At 41.9% G+C, this 22,867-nt stretch overlaps 1 protein-coding gene across 1 annotated transcript in view; it reads right to left on the reverse strand.

The window, feature by feature from the left end:
• Positions 1-13,486: 13,486 nt before the first annotated feature.
• Positions 13,487-22,867, reverse strand: part of MAP3K20 (mitogen-activated protein kinase kinase kinase 20) — a 180,523-nt gene continuing 171,142 nt past the window's right edge. The window contains exons 18-20 of the mRNA XM_032407928.1: positions 21,180-21,254; positions 18,609-18,759; positions 13,487-14,241 (exon numbers count right to left, since the gene is read on the reverse strand). Of these exons, the coding sequence (XP_032263819.1) occupies positions 13,541-14,241; positions 18,609-18,759; positions 21,180-21,254 (927 nt within the window). The 3' untranslated portion in view covers positions 13,487-13,540. The remainder of the gene's footprint in view (positions 14,242-18,608; positions 18,760-21,179; positions 21,255-22,867) is intronic.

Below are 22,867 nucleotides of genomic sequence, written 5' to 3' on the forward strand. Positions count from 1 at the left end.
TCTCTTTAAAGACAACAAAAAGCTCTTAAGGTAATGACTGGACAAGTATCATTAATTCAGGAGACAAGTATCATTAATTCAGCAGACCAGCATGATTCAGGTTGAAAGTGCCAGCCTTCAGGAACATGCAGCAGCCATTCATTTTGAAAAGCTGCTGAGCTAAAACAAAACAAAACAGAATACCTCTAAGAGACAAAGACCTGGGAAAAACAAAATGGTAAAACAAAACAAAACTGAAGACAGTTTAAGATTTGAGAAGTCTAGTTAAACATTAAACAGGGTAATGTTTATAAAGCACCAGGCACATAGTAAGCTATAGTTAAGATTTTATTTATTTGAGAGAGAGAGAAAATACAAGTTGGGGGAGGGGCAGAGGGAGAAACAGACTCCCCGATGAGCAGGATCATGGGATCTTGACCTGAGCAGAATTGAAGGCAGCCGCTCAACAGATTGAGCCACCCAGGCGCCCCAAGTAAGCAAACTATAGTTAAAATTGTAGTTGCAATTGTTGCTACTACTGAGAATAGGAGAGGGAAAAAAGGCAGGAAAAGGACGTTGGAAAACTAATGGGAAGCAGTATGTAGTTCCTCAAGAAATTAAAAATAGATACACCTTACAATCCAGCAATCTTAATTCTGGGTATATATCCAAAGGAAATGAAAATTGGATATTGAAGAGATATCTGCACTTCTATGTTCATTGCCTTGTTATTCACATTAGCAAAGATATTGGAGACATCCGAAGTGCTGGTCAGTGGGTGAGTAGAAAAGATGTGGTGTATGTACAATGGGATATTATTCAGCCACAAGAAAGAAGGAAATCCTGCCATTGCAATGACATGAATGGACCTTGAGGACATTGTGTCAGAGAAAGACAAATACTGTATGACATCACTTATATGTTGAATCTAAAAAAGCCAAACTCAAGGCGCCTTGGTGGCTCAGTCAGTTAAGCATCTGACTCTTGGTTTTGGCTCAGGTCCTGATCTCAGGGTCCTGAGATCAAGCCCAGTGCTGGGGGGGCTCCCCATTCAGGAGGGAGTCTGATGGGACACTGATTTAGGTTAACCCTACTAATTTTCAGATGGAAGGCACAAGGCCCTGAAATATAAAGAAACCTCTGAGCTGCCTAAGATAGGCACTATGACCTATTCATCCCAAGAGCCCAGAACTTGGATCGTCAGTAAACCATTATTAAACTCAAGTGCTCAAGAGAATCAAGAGATTCTCTCTCCCTCTCCCTCTGCCCCTCCCCTATTCCTGCGCCTGCACGCTCTCTCTCAAATACATAAATCTTTAAAATAAAAAAAATAATAATAAAAAAGCCAAACTCATAAAAATAGAGAATAAAATAATGGTTACCAGGGGCTGGGTGGCGGTGAGGGGTAGAGAAAGGAGAGATGTTGTTTAAGGGCCCAAACTTGCAACAAGTAGTAAATAAGTTCTATAGATCCAATGCACAGTATAGTGAACATAGACAACAATATTGTATTATCATCATCAAACTTGCTAAGAGACTAGATCTTGATTATTCCAACCATTAAAAAGAAATGATAATTTTGTGATATGACAAAGGTGCTAATTATCATTACAATGGCAAATAATATATAAATGTATCAAACCAACATGTTGCATGCTTTAAATTTACAATGATATATGTCAAATATATTTAAATTAAAAAAAAAAGTCAGAAAGTCACAGGTGACCCAGCTAGGCAAGGACTGACAGGCCTCCCAGGGTGGGGTCTAGGAAAGAAGATAGGTATAAAAAGCTAATCCTGGCTCTGTTACCATCTTGCCATGGTCCTGGGCACTTGAGTTTAATAATGGTTTACTGAGGATCCAAGTTCTGGGCTCTTGGGATGAATAGGTCATAGTGCCTATCTTAGGTAGCTCAGAGGTTTCTTTGTATTTCAGGCCTTGTGCCTTCCATCTAAAAATTAATAGGGTTAACCTAAATCAATGTTCCTCAGACTTTAGTAATATATGTTCTTCTTTTAAAAGGAAAAGAATTGGGGCGCCTGGCTAGCCCAATCAGAGGAGCATATGACTCAATCTCAGGGTCATCAGTTTAGCCCCACATTGAGTGTAGTAGAGATTACTTAAAGGAATAAATAAATAAAAACTTTAAAAAAAAGGAAAAGAATTATGAAATTCTAAAAACTAAATTACTATTATTAAAAAGAAAATTAAATTATTAAGAATTATTTAATAAATTATTTTGGTTATAATGTTACTTAAAAATAAATACCACCACCCAAAAAGCATATACTTCTTGCCTCATATAGTAATTGTCATTCAACTGTACAACCCAAATGAATTTATAAGCTGAAAATCAAACTTGAGCACATTAACTGGTATGAAGAATGATTTTTGAAGTAAAGTTGTTGTTCCCATCATGAATGTAGTGCCTTCACTTACTCAATTCTGTTACCATTTTTCTCTGGTCTAACCACCGGGAAACTAAACCTGTGTGCAGTGAGTTTTGGCATAAATGTAGTTCATGTATGTCAAGTTTTACTTTTATCATCTGCCCACCAAAATGAATTTTGATGCTATTTAGAATCAACAAAAATGGACCTCAAATACCAAAATTGCATGGCAGTACATAGATTTGAAGTGGCCATGCAGATGATCCAAAATGTGCTCATATATTGTTTAGATTATTATTAGAATACAAACACAAAACTTAAGATTTCTTAAAGAATGTGTGACCTTTAGAATACATCTGACCCCAGTTTGGGGGACACTTGGGAACACATTGAGTGGAACAGTAAGTCTTTCCTAGCTCTCAAATCCTACAAACTCTATTCCTACTCTTAGGAAGTTAATCCTTGATGTTACTCATAGTTGGTGCTCAATTAAATATTGGTTTGAATTGATTATACTTTGGTATATAAAGTTACCCAGTCTGTGAAATAATAGGAAATATATATATTGGTCTTTGGTCCTGGTTGCTGCCATAGAGCTCCTAAAACCCTTGTAATTTCCTAAGTAAGAAGAGCACCTTGGAGCATCTTTTGTTCTAATATTTTGTTTTGATTCTGGTTCCTGACACTAAGCTTCTCAATCCTTTGCAATTTACTGGGTGATAGGAATGTCTGTTCTAATGAGGAGATTCTCAGTGTGCTCCTGGGTGGGGGCTTGTCACAAGAAAGATCTACTCTTGATTTAGAAGCTTGGAATTTTCAGCCCCATCACCCATTCTCCAGAGAGGAGAGAGGGGCTGGAAGTGGAGTTAATAATTGATCATGCCTACATAATTAAGCCTCCATAAAAATCCCAGTAGTAGGGGGTTTGGAGAACTTGGGGGTTGGTGAACCCATGGAGGTGCTGGGAGGGTGGCATACCCAAAGAGACAGGGAAGCTCTGCGCCCCTTCCCACATGCCTTGTCCTTTGCATCTCTTCTGTTTGGTTGTTGATCTGTATCTTTATCAGATCCTTTTATGATAAACTGGTAAATAATAAGTCAACTGTTTTCCCATGTTCTGTGAGCTGCTCTAGCAAATTATTGAACCCAAGGACGCGGCCTGGGAACCTCCAACGTATAGCTGGTCAGAAGCACAGGTGACAACCTGGACTCATGATTGGCATCTGAAGTGAGGGGGAGCAGTCTTGCGCGCTGAGCCCTTAACCTGTGGGATCTCTAGGAATATAGTGTCAGAACTGAGTCAAATTGTAGGACACCCCGCTGGATTTGCAGAATTGCTCAGTGTGGGCAAAAAGCACCACACATCTGGTGTCAGAAGTGTTATGAGTGTGGTAGTCATGTGAGAGTGAAGGAGAGACACAGGAGGAGGTATAGGTTTCCTACTCACAATCCAGTCTGTTTACAAAGCAGAACTTTTTATCTGCATAATTTTCTTGGTATAGTTTATAAATGCCACCAAAAAATACTTATTAAACTCGGCCAATTACTTGGAATATGCTCTTCTAGTAAACGGTGTAGATTAGATATCAGAGGATAAGTGTGCTGCAAAAGTATGCCTATACCCTGTTTTAAGAGAAATTCTTGCAGCTACAAGACCTTACAGCCTAGATGGCCATACTTGCTATCTTATGCCATCCTCACACTCCTCTTGATAGGCCACAGGACCAGGGAGGGCACCTAGCCAGCCTAGGGTCTGCTGAGCAACCTGTGACTTCTCAGGTCTATCTCAGAAACATGAGCTGGGCCAAGTTGAATCGGTCTCTTTTTTGGGGACTTTGAAACAAGGAATATGGAAGGAATTATTACCAGTTAAAGGTAGGAGCTGTAGCTGAACGTTTATGAGGAGGCATCAGTGATGGGAAGCCTTATTGGTGCAGACTAAAATACAGGAGAGCAGCAAACATCAGACGTTGGTGCCATAGAAAAGCAGCAGCCATATGGGTGTAGCTGAGTCGCATTAATGGTAGAGCATGGCGACAAGGATCCAGTGACCTGACCCGGATACTGAGAGCTACCTTGAATTCCGAGCAACCCTCCAGCACCAGTCTAGGTGGGGTCACACCCTGTTGCAGTGCCACTTCTTGAATTACTTTGGGCAAACAGCTAACCTCTCTATTCCTCAGTTTCTTCACCTGTAAAATGGACATAATAATAGAGTCTACCTCATAGGGTTGATTATGAAGATTAATGAGGGAAGGGCTTCGAATGAGACTGGGCACATAGTGATCAGTCAATGAAAGTTAACTCTAATCACAATTATTTCTTCCATGATATATTTTATATTACATTAAAATAAATTTAATTGTGTTTGAACTAGCTAGGATAGGACTCTGTTTCTTATCATGAAACCTCTGTAAAACAAGCAGATGGTGTTGTTTTCCTTTGAGTTTGCCCGGAACTTCATCTGTACGTTGGTAAGAAGTGTGGGATTTCTGAAAATTGGCCACCTAGCATTGGATCTCTCATTTTCAGTAAACTCATTTTGATTCTTTGATAACATAAAACTGTGATTTGCTATAATGGCTCAAATTTAAGGATGGGTCATTTTGAGTGTTTTATATTAAACGCAGGAACTAGTGATTTTTAGGCATTTTTTTTAAGACAAAGAATAGGGGCGTCTGGGTGGCTCAGTTGGTTGAGCGTCTGCCTTTGGCTCAGGTCATGATCCCGGGGTCCTGGGATCGAGCCCCACATCGGGCTCCTTGCTCTGCAGGGAGCCCGCTTCTCCCTCTCCTCCCCACTTGTACTCTCTCACTGTCTCTCCTTCTCTCTCACTCAAATAAATAAAATCTTAAAAAAAAAATAAATAAATAAGACAAAGAATAGTTGTGTAAGCTAAGTCCTGAGAACCTGGAAGTTCAGAGGCACAGGTGCCCCAGGCCAGGATGAAATGCAGTGAGAGGAAGGGGAGACGGGGCTGGTGTGCAGAAAGAACCAAAGAACCACAAAGACGTGGGGAAGGTATTATTCCTGGTCCACAAAATAAATGGTATCTCTTCCATTTTATCTTTCTAATTTAGTCTCTCGAAAAATAATTCCCCCTACCTCTGAGATTTGTTTCTGAATTTACAGTGGAAATCACACAGAATGCAGGGCCAGTGTCGAACACACAGTAGGACCTTGGCAAATGTTTGCTTGACTGAATTGAGCATTAAAAGGTACTCTGCAGACCACCTTATTAGGAATACTTTTCCATAAAAGAGATGCTCTGTCTAAAGCGCCAGAAATCCAGAGGAAACCAACAAAGGTCTGATGAAAGACAGAGGAAATGTATTTGCCCTGATGGTTTTTTAGAAGCATTTAGTCATACCTCCTAATCCACAAAGACTCCCCCAGTTGCTGTGGAGACTTAAGACGATCCAACTGTACCAAAGTAAAGTAAGTGTTAACTGATAGCTGCCAGACCTCAGCAGCACCAGTTTCACATGTGATCAAACATTTTGTAAAACACAGGCTTCCATGAGAAAAGTGTAGAGGGGAGCCTCGAGGGGTGGCCTTGAGCTCTGCCTGCCTTTGCGTGTGGCTGGCTGAATTGCTGGGTGGGTATGTTGCTCCAACAGGCTTTGGTTTCTCCATCTGTAAAGTGAGGGCACTGAACGTCTGACGGTCTTCATGATGCCTTCCTGCTCTAACACTCAGTTGAAGCATGTTCAGGTTCAAATTTCAGATTCTGGGAAAATGTAAAAGAGGCAGAAAAGGCAAAGCTCAGAGAGAAAGACCTCAAACTGCAGTTGGGGGGGGGTGGGTAGTACAGAGATTGTAATGATGTCTGTGGTAGCCAGCCTACAAGGTGACCCAGTGACTCTCAGCTCTTGGTGTTCGCACCCTTGGGTCGTCCCCGCCCATGCTGATAGGGCTGACCTGTGTGAACAGTAGGATATTATGGGAAGTGACTATGTGTGACTTCTGAGGCTAAGTCATAAAAGATATTGTGGCTTTCCCCCTACTTTCTTGCTCACTCTCTCTGGGGGAACCCAGCCACCGTGTCACAAGGATACGTAAGTATGTAGAAATACCCCCATGAAGAGGACCGGAGGCCTCCTGCCAACAACCAACACCGTGTGAGAGAACCGTCTTGGCAGCAGACCCTCCAGCCCCAGGCAGGCTTTCAGATGAAGGTAGCTCTGGTGAACACCTTGACTAACACTTCCTCAGAAACCTGAGCCAGTGTCAGCCAGCTAAGCCATTCCCAAATTCCTGGACCACGGAAACTATGTGAGATGACAGATGTTTATTCTTACGTTAAGCCACTGAAGGTTTTGAGGTGATTTATTACACAGCAATATATAGCTGTTACAATGTCTGTAAGAAAAATATATTCATGGGTGCCTGGGTGGCTCAGTTGGTTAAGCGACTGCCTTCGGCTCAGGTCATGATCCTGGAGTCCCTGGATCGAGTCCCGCATCGGGCTCCCTGCTCAGCAGGGAGTCTGCTTCTCCCTCTGACCCTCCCCCCTCTCATGTGCTCTCTCTCTCATTCTCTCTCTCTCTCTCTCTCTCAAATAAATAAATAAAATCTTTAAAAATATATATATATTCACGCAGAGAGGGTTTATGTAACATGCGCTGGTTAGTTCACCTTCATTCCTTCATTTATTCACTCATCAAAAACTTCATTGAGAACCTATTCTGTGCCAGGCACTGTGCCTGGTGGTGAAATTCAGGAAAAAATGAAGTTTCCTGTGATGGAGAAGCTCATAATCTGGGAAGCCGAGGGGCTGGGTGGGTGGTGGCAAACCGTAAATGCTTCTAACAGATGCCACTTTAATATCCCTGCTTTAATACTGCATTTTCCATTTCTGCCGGTGTTTTGAGTACATAAACTTTGGCTGTGACTTCAGCGATTGAAGAGAATGCTCATCAGTTACTGCCGAATGACTGTTTTTGGTTTTAATAAGAGTGATCAATACCATCAGCTCCCCCTTTAAATGCTAATGAATGCTTTAACACAGCAGATGTAGACATACAGTACACTGCAGATTAAAATTAGGCACAAAATTAAATTGCTTACACATAGCAAAGGAGCCAGTTTGGACATCTTGATAATCAGCCACAACCAGCTGACAGATCTTGAATTGTCCCTGCAGCAACGTCAAGCCTCCCCCAGTCTCAGCCAGAAAGCAGGCATCATCTGGCATCAGGAATGCTCCTGGTACCTTTGGGTATGAGAAAGGAAAACTGCCAGGTCAGACTTTCAGTAAGCTTTATGTACTTTCAGAAGCAGTCACAGCCGCACTGGAAAGGGCACGAGGATTAGGAACAATTGCTAGTCATTAAAAAGACAGAACTTTGGGCCTCTGGAAAGGAAAGCCTTGTAGTGAGACTCTATAATGTCTAAAAAGACAATGTCTATGTTTGAATTTCTTTAACATACATAGTATATCTGTTTTTCCTTTTTTTTTTTTATTCCCGTGGCAAGTCTTTATTGAGAGCCCGTGTTTATAGTGCTATACTCTAGAAATTCAAAATGGAAAGTATGTAAAGTTCACTATGATACAAAGAGCTGCTTCTTGAGCTAACGATTTCCTTGGGGCACTTGGCATATCCACAGTCTGCTGTCAGTGATAAGCCCCAAATTTAATCAGTGTCACAGAGTTATTCTCAGGGGCCAACTCACACTGGCAAAGCTCACAAAAGACTGATGTATAAAGTCCGAATGGCAATTATTTTAACACCAGAAATACAACTCTAAAGTGGGCTGGAGATTCCTGTTAAGGTCACTTAATGAGCATAGAATTAGAACAAGAATTTAGATGATTTAATTGTTTGTTAGTCTGATTAATAAACTAATCAATGCATTCATTCAGCAAATAGACTGAGTACCAACTGTGTGTTAGAGACACACTGGTAATCAAGAAAGGCACAGTCCCTGCCCTCATAGATCTAATAGTCTAGTAAGGAATACAGATAAACAAATTTGGGGACAATTATAACAGTGGGGATACATATGATTGAGTAACCAAAACGTTCTCATGAGGAAGGGCCTTACCCAGACCTGGGGATCTGAGAAGGTCTCCTCGAGGCAGTGATGTCTTAGCAGAGAGCTAAAGGATGACCTAGCCGCTCAGTGCAGGGGAAGCTGCATGGAGGGATTAAACATTTCGAAGACAAGAGGGAACATGGGAGCAGTTCAGTGTGGCTACAGCATAGTATTTGATTGCTGTGGGGAGATGCAGAAGAGGTAAGCAGGAGCGGGACCATATGACCATCTCCATGGCAAGTTCAGATTTCCCCAACTGAGTGGATTCTCATGTCAGTTTGGAAAGGGCTCTGCTGGATAATATTGTCCTGCTTAAGGGGTCTCCACGAACGACTGGACACATTGCGCCCTGCATGAAGGCCTGGCATGGATAGTAAAGCCTAACCTTTTCCTTTGTGGGTCACCTTATTCTGGCCTTCCAAGACTGACCACCTCTGGCTGTCTCCACACCTATCCCTTAACCCTCGCACCACCTCTAAAAGACTCATGCTCTCTTTGGATTGCTTTGTACTTTCAGTCTGATTTGCAAACATGTTTTTCAGGCCTGAGGGGTGTTGCACCATTTGTGGCCATTCCACTGATTAAATATCGGAGGTTAGTGTTGCTTCCCTATCAACACATTCTTGGGCAGCACTGCACTGTTCCCACAGAGGACCTTCAGGGGAGTGGGTTTGAAGGGTTAAGTAATGGTGCAAGGAAGTGAGTGATAAAAGGCCCGCAAGAGGGGTACAGAATGGGGAAAATGGCTGGAACTGTGGAGGGAGAAGCAGGACGTCTCTGGGATCTTGAGGCCTGAGTGAGATTCCTGTAGGTGGTAAGGAACACATTTTGGGGGGACTGCTGAGGATATGGATCATTGGTTCTGGAGATAAATACTGGTTTTAGTTTTGAATGAATGAACTATGAGGTCACAAGTCGTCTTCATTCTGTGACCCTCTTGATTCAGCCATGCATTATTTGGCCAGCTCATTAGTCAAAGGGAAAGGGCAATTGAGCAAGAAGTCACTGGAGCCTGCTACACTAAAGTCTTGACAAGTTGGACCATGGATCTGGCGTTTTTTTCCTCCTCTGCAGTCTTATAAACCAGTTTCAGTAATAGCAGATAGACAGAGGTGGTAGGCCCAGCTCTTATGTTCTGACGTCCCCAGGGCATCCTGGCCCACCTGTAGCTTCTCAAAGCCAGTGGTGGCAAGAGATTTTACAAGCCTCCTAATGACAGTGTCTATAATTTACAATTTCAATGAGCTACATCCTGAACAAGTTGGCACAACCCAATCGTGGCATCCTATAACTGAGTGGTTTCTGACAGCCAAATTTCAGAAGCATGCCGTATCTGTACCAACTTGTTGAGGTGAACGATAAATTATGGAGAATGTACTTATAAGACTTATGAACTAGTTGGTACTTCTGAAATGGAAAAGTTTCCGTGAAGTCAGAATGCCTGGAGCTGTGTCCAAGATGTTTTGACTCTGCCACTTTGAACTACTGGACATTCTGACTTTGCTGTTTTAACCCTAGGACATTTGACTCTATATGGATAAAATATTTTTATCAGAACTGTACAACTAATGAAAAAATTTTCTTTCAAGGAAGGATTTCATGAAGTAAATATTGTTAATTTAATTTCCTGATTTTTCTATCCAACGTAATAAAATTGTTTCTCATTTTTATATTAAATTTTTTATCATATTGATTTTTCCCCCACGGGACCAGTTCTCTACAATTTAAATTTTACATTGAAGATTTTATATATCAAAAGTTGTTTTGTTCATGCCAAATTTTACCAATTACCGCTTGTGCCACTGTGAGGATTCTTTTGTGGCCATTGTTTCTTAATCTGATTTCCCCCCCAGGTCAGATCTTACTGTTTTCAGTTTTACCATGAGTAGTCTTAAGTATTGCAGTTCAATTTTTATTATTTTTATGAACTATACTCATTATTAATTGGTTGAAAACAGTTGATAGTTTGTATTTATTTCTAAAGTAGTCCTCGATAATCTCCAGTTTTCCTATACAGATTTGGGATTATTTGATTATTCAGACTATTTCTATAGAGGGGCACCTGCGTGGCTCAGTTGGTTAAGCATCTGACTCTTGATCTTAGCTCAGGTCTTGATATCAGGGTCCTGAGTTCAAGCCCCCTGCCCCACCCTGGAACTGGGTTCCATGCACATCGGGGAGCCTACTTAAAAAAAAAAAAAAAAAGGACTCAGATTATTTCTATAGAATTGCTAATTCAGTGACTTTGCAAAGAGCAAAATATCTTGCTTTGTCTGGGCTATGCCTGGAATAATCATTACCTCTGTGGTAGCAAGCAACATAGATTTGGCAGTTCTAGATTCCATCAGAAGCCTACTTAAGGACCACTAAATCCCCACATTTAGAGCTGCCCAACTCAAGATAGACTTTCTTAATTTGTTTCTAAGGTAATTTTTCTCTTAAAATATCCTTTTTTATTATTTTATTTTTAAAAGATTTTATTTATTTATTTGAGAGGGAGAAGCAGGCTTCCCACTGAGCAGGGAGCCCGATGTGGGGCTCAATCCCAGGATCCTAGGATCATGACCTGAGCCAAAGGCAGACGTTTAACTGACTGAGCCACCCAGGCATCATCATCTTTTTTTTTTTTTTTAACTTCAGTCTCTTCAAAGTTCTATAGTTTGTCATTGCTGACAACTGATTTACTTGGATGGAAAAAAAATCTTATTAATCCTTGCTCTGTTCTTGACTTATATTCATCTTTCAACCTGGCAATCAACTTTTGGAGAATAAACATCATTAGAAAAAAAAAAGAACAACTCTTACTTTTGCTTTATAACTAAGAAACAGATTCCGGATGTTCTTATTCTGGTTTTGGACTGGGAGCATTGATACTGACAAGTATTTTTCCAATAGATATTACAAAGTGGTCAGTTTTGTGGGCTGTTGGAATAACCACTGTGTGATCAGCTACTATACTAACTAGGGCTGAGGTCATTAAGTCATTTCACTACCAGCCTGGATTCTCCAGCCCATAGCCCAAGAAAGCTAGAAGAGGAGAAAAACAGCCTGTAACAAGCAACCATTTGCATAACACTTTTTAAACTAGAGTCTTAAATCTCCAAAATGCCCATTTTGTTTAATAATTAAAGCCATACTTTTAGAGTGACTCAGTTAAGACTCTGTTCTGTGTTCAGGCACTTAACCAAAAATTCTAATCAAAGAAAATATTTTATTGCCTATTTGGAAGCAGCATGCTATTAAGATAGCATACTTTCTATTAGTCTATTTTTCTTTAAATTTAAACTCAAAGGACAAGAAGAAAATAATTGAAAACAGACTGCAGTTGCTATAAGCTTTGTGAGAAAGGACCACAATGGAGCTTACAACCTTAGAGACATGGGTTATGCATGATGGGAGAGAGTACCTTGCCCTCTGATTTTACCACTCCCCATTGTTTTTGCTTATAAATGCAGATGGCAAACATGTACTACAACTTACAAAACCGAGTTGTCGAATCAATGTTTAGGTCACAACTTCCCTTGTAAATAAAGGTCATTTCCTATAACCTTGACTTTAATGCGTCCCAAATACAGTTTTCCCCACCAGGCCCCAGGCACTTATCAGAGCACGGCAGCTACTCTGGGAACATTCGCTCAAGTTTGATGACTGGTTCCTACTGAAGAGAACTCAGCCCCACGGAATTACAGTGTGTCATTCGAACTTGTCCAGAGCATTGAGAATCCTGTGCAGGGCAAAGGACACTTGATATTCAGGGTTAGTGAATATTGAACAGAATCTCAGAATATATTGAAAGTAACATTTATTTATTTGACATATAAGTTTGTTACCTCCCGACTTTTTGATTTGTAAAATATGAAGAATTTTACAAGTTGTATCTCACAATTCCTGCCCTAAGCTGCAGGCAGTTTCCTCCCACCTGCACCATTTACCTTCACCCCACCCACCCCCCAACCCCCCTCAGCTGCTTAGAGATTTTTTGCTGCAAGGATGGTATTTACCATCTTGCTCTAACAAGGATGTTGGTAATTTAAAATTTCTTTGGCTTGTGGCTTGTGACGTTATTATCCTGCTCTGTGTCTGTATTCTTCCAGATTTTAGATTTCTGACATTCCGGGAGGTCTTATGGACTGTTGTTTTTCCCTCTTTGCTCCTCCTTTGGTAAAATGTAGAAAATAATATTCAAAAGCAGTCCCTGGGAGCTTTGGGAAAGGAATAACCACAAATCTCCTAGGCAATTTTAGATCTTTGGTTTCTGATGAGTCTTAATGAAAGAGATATGCATCACAATAAACATTAAGTTCAATAACCTTTTTTATTGTCTAAAAATGACAAACCAAATCACTTCAGCTCTGACCATGATAAAAATCCAAATACCTTACTATAAATACTAACCAGCAGTGTCAAGACTGAGGCACTTGCCTCGGGCACAAAATTAAGGAGGCCTCAAGAAAAACAAGAAGCCCCCAACACCTCAGTAATCAAGATAAATGATATTTTAATGCAATATTTTAAAAATTAATGCAAAAATTCATGATGAACAAAATATCAAAATTTTCAATAAACAGGATCCGTAACAGTGCCTTGCCAAGCCATATTGGAGCCTTAGACAAGAGGAAAAATCAGTAATACTGATCCTATATTTATGGAGAATTTTGATTTTTTGTTTATCACAGAATTTTTTGCATTAATTTTCATTTATTTAAATATTGCATTAGAATATTATATATCTTGATTACTGAGCTTTCTGGCTCCCCATAAATTCTGCACCCAAGGCAAGGACCCCTACTTAACATCACCCTAATCCAGGCCCTGCTAACCAGAATGGCAGTGGTTAGGGAAATAAGGTGGCATATCTCCTCTCAAAATGTTAATTCAGGGGTGGGAGGCTATGTATAGTTATGTTTAAGTCTAGTTATCATTCTTGGGCAACCAACATCCATCATTGTAGCTCCGGTTTGGCTGTAGTCTCAATTAGAAGGCATTTCCTAAATCCAAAAATGGAAAAGTTGTCTTTTTGTTAATTCTGTCTGAAGGTATCATATTATTAAAATCCATTACATCTTTAAAAAAAAAAGGAAAGAAAGAAAAGAAAAGAACCTATGTAGGAAAACTCATCTAGTTCAATTCATCAAAAGTTTCTCCTTCCACGGTAGTTTCCTCTGGCTCTTTCCCTGTTCGTCTTGGCAGGAGAGGGCCTGTGAGGTTTCTTACGGTATTCCACCTTTGTCCATCCTCCCTCGCTGACTTTGCTCTCCTCTTCACTGGCTCGTGAGTCAGTCTCAGGGTGTAAAGGCATCCCTGGTATGGTCCTGGGTCGATGGCAGTCATTTGGGCTTCTCTTGAAGTCAGGTGACTGCTGAGTATTGAGTGCTGACTGAGAAACCCTGTAGAATTTTCCAGAATATCTTTCTCGTGAAGGTGTGGAATGTTGACTTTTCCCACTGTACCTTCCCCTAGGAGAAGAATTTAGTGATACGCTACCACGATCATATTTGTTCTTTCTTCTGTCTGAGTATCGACCCCTCTCTAAAGAGCTGTCAGTTGGAAGACTGGAAAAGACACTGTCCCTGGAGTTGAGATGTAGAGAAGAGAAGTTTTTGGTCAGTCCATACTGAGTAGGAGAGGAGCTTCTGGATTGGTTTATGGGTGTAATCTGTTGATACTTAACGGGCACCTGGGTCCGCCTTACAGCAGCAGCATAGGAATCCTGGTCATTGAAATAGGGGAAGAACGGTGACCCCAGAATGGGATTGCTCTGGGAACGCTGTAAAGAAGTATTGGATGCAATCTGCCGCAACCTCAGAGTATCCAGCCACTGGCGATCAGCACCTGCAGAGGGAATGGAAATGAGCATCTTCTAAGCCACAGTAAAGCTGCGTGCCTAATTCATAAGGCTGTCTCAAGATAATTCAAGCCTGCTTAGGATGCTCCAAGCTTTACCATTCATAGAAATTCTAGGCTAGGTATAAGGACATTTACTTTATTATTATAAATACTTCTTTAAAAATAAGGGCATTGCATTAAATGAGTATATGCTATATGCTTGGCCTCATTGCAGAGGCTTTACTTACATGGTCTCATTTACTCCTCTCAATGGTCTCAGGGTAAGTACAAATAATCTTACTCCACAAACCAGGAGACTGAAGCTTAGGAGGTCTGGTAACTTGCCTAAGGTCACTCAGCTAATAATTCCAGGTTCTTCTGCATCTAAATCCCATCTTCTTCCCACTTAGCCATGTCATCACTTCTAGAAATTGCTATTTGCATGTGTTTGGATGGTAGGGGCATGTTTAGTAAACGAAAGGTTTTTTGCCAGCAGGCACTTTTAAATCCTCAAGAACCCTAATGCAGATAAAAGAAATGGGGTTCCAGTGGTTGAGACAGCTGGGGATTGTCTGGAAGAAAGACAGCTCACATCTCTAGAGGAGAGATTCTGAGGTTCAGGAATAAGAAATGTTTTTTTTTTTTTCCCCCCATGAAAAGTGAAGCTTCATGGCACACAGGAAGAGAAGGTAAAAGAAAATGTAAATAAACAAGAACCATTTAGTAAGCTTTATTTCCGTGAATAAGCAAGTCACACCTTTATTTCCGTGAATAAGCAAGTCACAAGGTCTTTTCTGCCTTCCCCAGGGCCTGAGTCATATTGCCCACATCCTTGAGTTCACTCCTAGTCCTCCCTGAGCTATTCTCACCATGCCTGTCAGGAGGAGCTTCTGGAGAGGAACAGAGCGTGCTCACTTCTCTCTCCAGCAAGCAGCCCCCCTCACTGCCCTGCACAGGTGACCACACCTCTGAGGTGAGTGACTTGTCCCAATACAGGTGACCTCCTGTGTCCAGACATTCCTCACAGCTTCACCCAACCACAGGGCCTTCTTGCCTTCCCCTTGACTTCTCTGAAATTGTCGCTTCTAACAGAGCCCTGATTTTGTTCGGTGTTCAGCCTCCTCATGGAGCCATGTGCACTGGGGGAAGCTGACCACATTCTGGCTCTGCTGGCAGACTTTGATTAGCCTGAGCCAGATGCAGTGATGTCGTGGGCAGGAATGGACATGTTGCTCAGTTTCTGGCCAAAGCAACCCAAGGGATCATCTGCTGGGGGTGTGTAGGCAAGTCTTTCTCACCCCTCAACGTGAGAGCAGGAAAGGCGTCGGCCCCTCGTGTCCTCTGCACACTGCCTTATCTTTACACCATGGCTGTGACTGCGAGGAGCTAGGCCGCAGGCAAAGGTAACAGACTGAGGATGGCAGAGTGGAAAGAAGGAAAGGTTTGTTCATTGTCCTTAACATGGGCGACCCAGCTGCTCTTACTGCACCTGAGCCCAGCCTTCTTCTGGACTTGCACAGAAAATAGCACATTTTATTACAGTTAAAACTCGTGGTTTCAGAACTTTAGAATGCCTACATTGCTGGTCCCCCAGTTTCTGACTCATCAGGTCTGGGGTTGGGTTTGAGAATCTGCATTTCTAACAAGTTCATATTGATCCTGAGGCTGCTGTTCCTGGGATTAGTGGTCCATTTGGGAGGAAGCCAGTGGAAGTTGGGTTTTCTGTTACTTGCTGCTAAAAAATATATCCTAAATGATCCAGGTAGTGTCCTTTGAGTCTGCACATCAAAAGGGAAAAAGAAATAGGAGGAGGAAGGAAGGGAGGCACACTAGCTAAAACTGGGGTAAGCCAAAGGGAGGTCACGCCCTCCTTTTATCCTGCAACCTCTCCTGTTAATTATAATCAGAGGGAATGGTTGATCCAAAGCCATTCCACTGGGAGTTTAAAGGGTATTGACCATTCCTAACTGTCTTAGAGAAATAATTTGCTTTCTCCCAAAAGATTTAGATTTCAGAGAGGTGCAGGACACTTGTTAGACCTCTGCCCATTGTCCTCTTTGGGGAATGTCCCTAGCCTGTCTCCACCTACATGGCTACAGTTCAGTGCACCACCGGCCTCCCCCGCTGGGTATGTCCTCACCACCTGCATCCCCCCACTGGGAGCGTCCTCACCACCCGCCTCCCCCGCTGGGGGCGTCCTCACCACCCGCCTCCCCCGCTGGGGGCGTCCTCACTACCTGCCTCCCCCGCTGGGTACTGCCACCTACCACCACCTCCTCCTGAGGAGAGACTTAACTGGTCCAGAGGAGAATGCTTGGACAAAAACAGCACAAATAAGTCTTACTCTGGGGAATCTGGAATTGGGACCGATGAAGTATTTGGTGATTCTCAAAGTGGTGGGATTTGAACTCCATGAACTTGGAGGCAGCTGCCACCTATTTTGCGTCATGTGGGTTGGGAAACAGAAAACCAGCTTTTAGGGGCACCTGGGTGGCTCAGTTGTTAAGTGTCTGCCTTTGGCTCAGGTCATGGTCCCAGGGTCCTGGGATCGAGCCCCGCATCAGGCTCCCTGCTCAGCGGGAAGCCTGCTTCTCCCTCTCCCACTTCCCCTGCTTGTGTTCCCTCTCTCGTTGTGTCTCTCTCTGTCAAATAAATAAATAAAATCTTTTTTTAAAAAAAATCAGCTTTTAGTAAAAGAGAAAAATACTGCAGAAGTGGAGAGAGAAGACCCCCACAGATTTCACAAGAGTGTTGTAGGGATCAAATAGGATCATGGCTATGAAAGCCCTACAGAAGTAAAATGTGCCCTATAAAAATTAATTCACTGGGATGGGAAAGTTATTATAATAAGAAGTCCTTGTAAAGGCATGATAGGAAGCATGCAAGACAAGATGGTTGAATTAGCAAATAAAAGAACTTAGAAATGTAGCGCTCTGTGCTAGTAAGAATCAACACCTATTATATGGGTTAGTCAAGTATAGAAACAGCATGCCATAAGAGGTTATGTGAAAATGTGCTTTGTGGCTGAGAAAGCTTGGTAAAAACTCCAAGTCAGTCATGGTAGCCAGAATGTCTTCTCATGATTAATTGTGAAAGAAAAGAACCCAATCAACTGTGTTGAAAAGGCAGACAGGTCCAGCATGCTGTCAAAAATTTGTTGGTGAGTTTTGAGTAGCACCCAGGATTCTGGGCCCCCGGGCTGGTGGATAGAAGAAGGCCTGGTGCACTTGACAAGCCCGTTCTACAGTAGAGGACACATTAGCTAGGTTCTCATAACTCAGTGACACTACCCATGGGGGTATTTTGTTTCTAGGCCACCAAAGAACCTCCTGATGTGGCTTTTCAGGTGTATTTTCTTACTGGGAAAAATAACACGCTGATCAGAAAACAGGTACTTCTGGTTCGTTTGGCAGGTGTATTTCTCTTGGTAAAAAGTGAATTGCATGGGGGTTTATGCATCCAACTCTCACACGTCTGTTAGCTTGTAGTCCTGCAGAGCCTATCTCTGGGTTGTACCTGAGTTTCTGGACCTGCGAAGGTGAAGGTCAGGACCTCTTCCCTGAATCTACCAAATAATGACCAATTTAACAGCAAGTCAGCGGGCGCCTGGGTGGCTCAGTTGGTTAAGCAACTGCCTTCGGCTCAGGTCATGATCCTGGAGTCCCAGGATCGAGTCCCACATCGGGCTCCCTGCTCAGCGGGGAGTCTGCTTCTCCCTCTCCCTCTGCCCTTCTCATGTGCTCTCTCTCTCTCATTCTCTCTCTCAAATAAATAAATAAAATCTTAAAAAAAAAAAACAAAACAGCAAATCAGCTGGCCTTCCCCTATGTAAATGCTAATTTGTTCCAGTATAGCCTCTGTAATTACTGTCACCACCGTCCATCATACGCATTTCATGTTTTCTCTTCCTCTATCCTTCCTTACCTTTATTTCTCCCCTCTCCTCTTCCCCTCCCTTCGACCATCATTCTTCTGCTTTGATGTATCCGTGGTGTTCAGGACTCAAGAAACTGCCCCAGTGATACCTTTGGCTTCACAGGAATGTTTGCTGGACCCAGAAGATTCATATCCCTATCTACAATTTTGGAAACTGAATATATATGTATAAATATATATTCTTATTTACCAATATAACATAATCATTAATTTTCATCTTTTATCGTAGTTATCCAAATACTGAAATTTATTGTAATATGCTCATTTATAAGTCCATAAATACTACTGTCCATATAGTCTGTCTATAAAACCAATATTCTAAAAATAAAAGATGGAAGTCTTATATTAGAAATCTATGTCTGTTCACAAACTGGCACTTATCCTGGGTATGAGAATTTGATATTCAAGTTTTTGGAGTCTAGCACACATCTAACTTACTTGAGTCAGACCTGCTTCTAGAGTTGCCCTCTGAGTTAGGGAGTAATGTCTGAATGGCAAGTTGGACAGCTTTCACTTCATCCTGAGGTCTCATTCTACTCCACTGAATTGAGTGGACGTGCTTAGTACTCTTTGGAGCTCGAACATCACTCTGTTAAAAAAAAAAAAAAAAAAAAGTAACTCACGACCAAATGCTCATGTTTATAAAATAGGAAGGAAAGAAAATCAGGTTATCATGTCACTTCAGTTTAACTCCTTAGAACACTATTATCATAAGGCATTAGGTGAAATATTTGTACAGTTTGCCTAAATATGGTTCTTTGATTAAAAGGAAAGTTTTAACCACTTTATTCCTTAGTGGATTATATAATAGTTCAAAACGCGGTTGTCTTCCCTCAGAATGTATTCTATTTGGCAAATCTCAACTTACCTTTTTTTTACCGAGAAATGAAAGACAACTTCTTCTGTTTAAAGTACTTGAAGACAGATTTGAATACATAAATATCTGACCACTATTTTGCCCACGACTGCCTTGGACCGTCCGGGTAACTGGGTGACTGTGGGCAGCGTGGTGGACTAATTATCCCCATGGAGGGTGCACAGTAACAGGTGCAAAAGTGAGACAGGATAGGGAGTTAAGAATAATGACTAGAAAAAGGAGAGGACACCAGATCCAAGACATACCACCTTCTCGTCCTGAAACCCTTCATCACCTCATTATGGTTTGAAGTGACCATGACAAACACAAGTAGCGCATCATCACAGACCATGAGAAGAAGGAAGAGGAGGAGGAAGAAGAAGAAAAAGAGCGAGAGAGAGGAGAAGAAAAGAATTTAGTGTGGTGTGTCTCCACAACTAAGGCAGGCAGCGATGAAATCTGGCTGTTAGAACTGTCCAATTACTAAAAAGAAGGCTTGTCCTGCACAGTGGGGACTGGTCAACAGATTCCAGAATAGTCTAGATTCCAATCAACTGCTCTCATTTAGGTTTTGTGTCCTACAGGCAACACTTTCACAATTACTGCTGTTTTTCAGGCAGCTCATCCCTGATAAGCTGTGCTCGCTGGCTGCTGAGGGTAAGTAAGTGCTGTAATACTCATTGGCTTCCAGCATCAGGTCACCCTGGATAAGCGGAGTGGCCAGGCTTTGGATTTCTAACGCCGAATCAAAGCTAATCTGGCAACTCAGGAGACCGTCAACAACGCAGCAGTGCATGGAGTCCAATTTGAGACTGATTTCCTTCATCCTACTGCTGGGAAGGGAACGAGTAGGACAGCTGAGGAAGAGTGGAAGCTGGATTTACAGTCGGAGAATCTGGGTGTGACTCCACTGACTGTCACTGACTACCCCAAACCTCAGGACTTCCTTCCATCTCTCTGAGCTGGTTTTCTCTAGCTGCCAAATGAAGCTAATGCTCCCTATCTTTAAGTACTGATACGGGGTTAATGAGAGAAAACAGGTGTAAGCTTCTCTTATAGTGCCTAGGTCATGGTGAATCCTTACTCAATGTTTCCTGCATGAATAACTGAACGAATGAATGCAGTGCATGTCCTTTGGATGGCAGATGCATGCTAATATCTCCATGTGTGACAAGACTGTGCCCTGCTTCTTCCCCTCCACCCTGTTTCTGCAGGGTTTCTCTACCTTGTAAAGTGTATGTCCCACCAGCCATGAAGATATTGCTAATTACATTATTTTAAGCAGTAGACTGCTTAAAACAGCCCATTGGCTTTCTATTGCATTTTTAGTAAATCCAAACTCCTCACTGTGACCCTGTGAAGCTCTGTGATCCGGCCTGCCCACCCCCTGTCATTGTCCTCTGTGCCTCAGGAGCTTGGGCTTGCCTTTCCTCTGCTGCCTTTTCTTGCTGCCTCCTTATCAGAGGAAAGGTCTTCCCTAACCACCCAGTCTCATGCCCCAAGTCTCACTATTTTCTGGTTACCACTTACCACTCTCTACTTATTTGTTACCTATTTATTATCAGTCTCCTCCCGCTGGAATATAAACCTCAAGAGAGAGTATAGATTTAGTCTATCCTAATCATAGAACAGTAACTGTCAGTAGGTATTTGCTAAATATATGAATTTTAATTTTAATAGCATATTTTCTTAAAGTGTCAGTTTTTCCATTTTTCTATATATAAAATATATTGAATCTGTTTTTGGTAATAGCCCTCCCTGCCTGCCAGGTGATAGTAGAAGCTGTGCTCTATCCTTGTGAAAAATCCCTGATCTACCCTCACCCCTAAACTCTAAGCACCAAGAAGGCAAAACTGTTTTGGTCACTGTTTGGTCTCCCCCAGTACCTAACACATGACGTGACATGTGGAAGATGTTCAGTCATTAACTGATGAATGGATGAATTACTACTTCAATCTTTATCTAGGTGAGAATATCCTGTTCTCTTTCCTTACCAACATTTTGTTAGCGTAATTATGTTAATCTTCCCATATTCACGTTGGTTAAATAGTTTCTCTTCCAATTTTAAGCCCTATGAGGGAGCAAATAAATTCCCACTGAGAACCTGACGGTAAAGCCACCAGCGCCCCCCCCCTCCCGAACACCAAGCTTACCTCATAGGTGACAGTGCATTCTACAGTCTGATTTTCCATTATTCCTACAGTCCACTTCTCCATTACAAATGGGGGCTGAAAAACAAAAGTTAGGATGGTGTAGAGCCTGCCCTGCTCCAGGGCAGGTTTGAGGCCAGCTACGCCATATGCAATTGGCAAATAGGGCATAATGTCAGATTATCACGGAAGTCATGTTGTTGGTTCACATGTAATTACTCACAACATGCTAATGTTTTGGATGTTGATTTTCATAAGACATCTTTTTCTATACTTATAAACAGCTAGTCTTAGTCCCATAATCTTCTCTTCTCTGATATAGCACTCAATCCTGTCATTAGGTCATTATTCATGCTAACGTTTTAAAGTATCAGTAGAAAGCTTTCTCATATTTAAGACAAAGCCTTAATACAGACCCCGATGTACCTTCCTTTGAGTGCAAGCAGTAGCTGAGTTAGTGGCTTCAACAACTACTCTGCTTTTTCCCTGTATCCGGCTATCCAGCTATCAGGCTGTGTGTGCAGATGAAACTGTGGCGACGTTTCCCCACTGTATTAAAACAAAGGATTAGGGGCGCCTGGGTGGCTCAGTTGGTTAAGCGACTGCCTTCGGCTCAGGTCATGATCCTGGAGTCCCGGGATCGAGTCCCACATCGGGCTCCCTGCTCAGCAGGGAGTCTGCTTCTCCCTCTGACCCTCCCCCCTCTCATGCTCTCTGTATCTCATTCTCTCTCTCAAATAAATAAATAAAATCTTTAAAAAAAAAAAATAAATAAAAATAAAACAAAGGATTAATAAAGAAGCCTATGCCTTTCAAGGGGAGAATATGTCACCCCAAAACATGTCATTTTGGCATATGTATTGTATTTTTAGCTGAAGGCCATCAAAACCCAGCAGACTCAAGAAAAACTTTTACCTCTCCTGTAACTGCCTAAAAGAATTTAGATAGGGCACCTGGCCCAGAAAGAGAGCTATTATCAGAGGTAACTTTTTATCTGAAAGACCTATCTGCATGGCAGGGCAAGCTTCTAATTATCAAACATCTGCTCTTCTTATCTTCCTATGAATTGCCTTCCTCCCCTTTGAAGCCCCAGGCCCCTGGCTCATTCCTTAGCTCAGGATGGCACATAAGGCTCAACTGCCTGACTTGCCCTTGAGTCTCCTATCTTTGGGGCTCCTGTATGTACAAAATTAAATTCTTCTCCTGTTAATCTGTCTGAGGTCCTCTTAATTAACAGACCAGCCAAAGAACTTAGAAGGGTAGAAGGAAACTTTTTCACCCTGACACCTTGGATCCTATTTTAGTTTTGATGAAAATGGTCTTTATTATAAATGAATCTCCACTCTCTTAACCACCCTCCACCCCTTCATTCTAGCTTTAAGGTTACAAATGACCGACTGGGCTTGAGATGGGTACAAAGCACACCACGTGATAGAGATTTAACTGGGCTCTTTTTTTTTTTTTCTTTTCTCTTCTTTTTTAAATGAGGACTGTTAAGAGTCTGTCAATGTTAAAAAGTTCTACAGATTTTGAATGGTCTGCCCAAACCCTATTTTTCCTATAATCCCAGTTAATGTTGGTGTGTGATGTTGCAGAAGATGTGCTTCTTTGGGAGTGCATATGTGGCATTATACCAGAAACACCTGTACTTGGGTTTACAACTCTACCCTGTCATTTTTGCTGTGAGCGGC

The sequence above is a fragment of the Phoca vitulina genome, unplaced genomic scaffold (genome assembly GCF_004348235.1).
Source record: "Phoca vitulina isolate PV1807 unplaced genomic scaffold, GSC_HSeal_1.0 scaffold1, whole genome shotgun sequence".
NCBI lineage: Eukaryota > Metazoa > Chordata > Mammalia > Carnivora > Phocidae > Phoca > Phoca vitulina.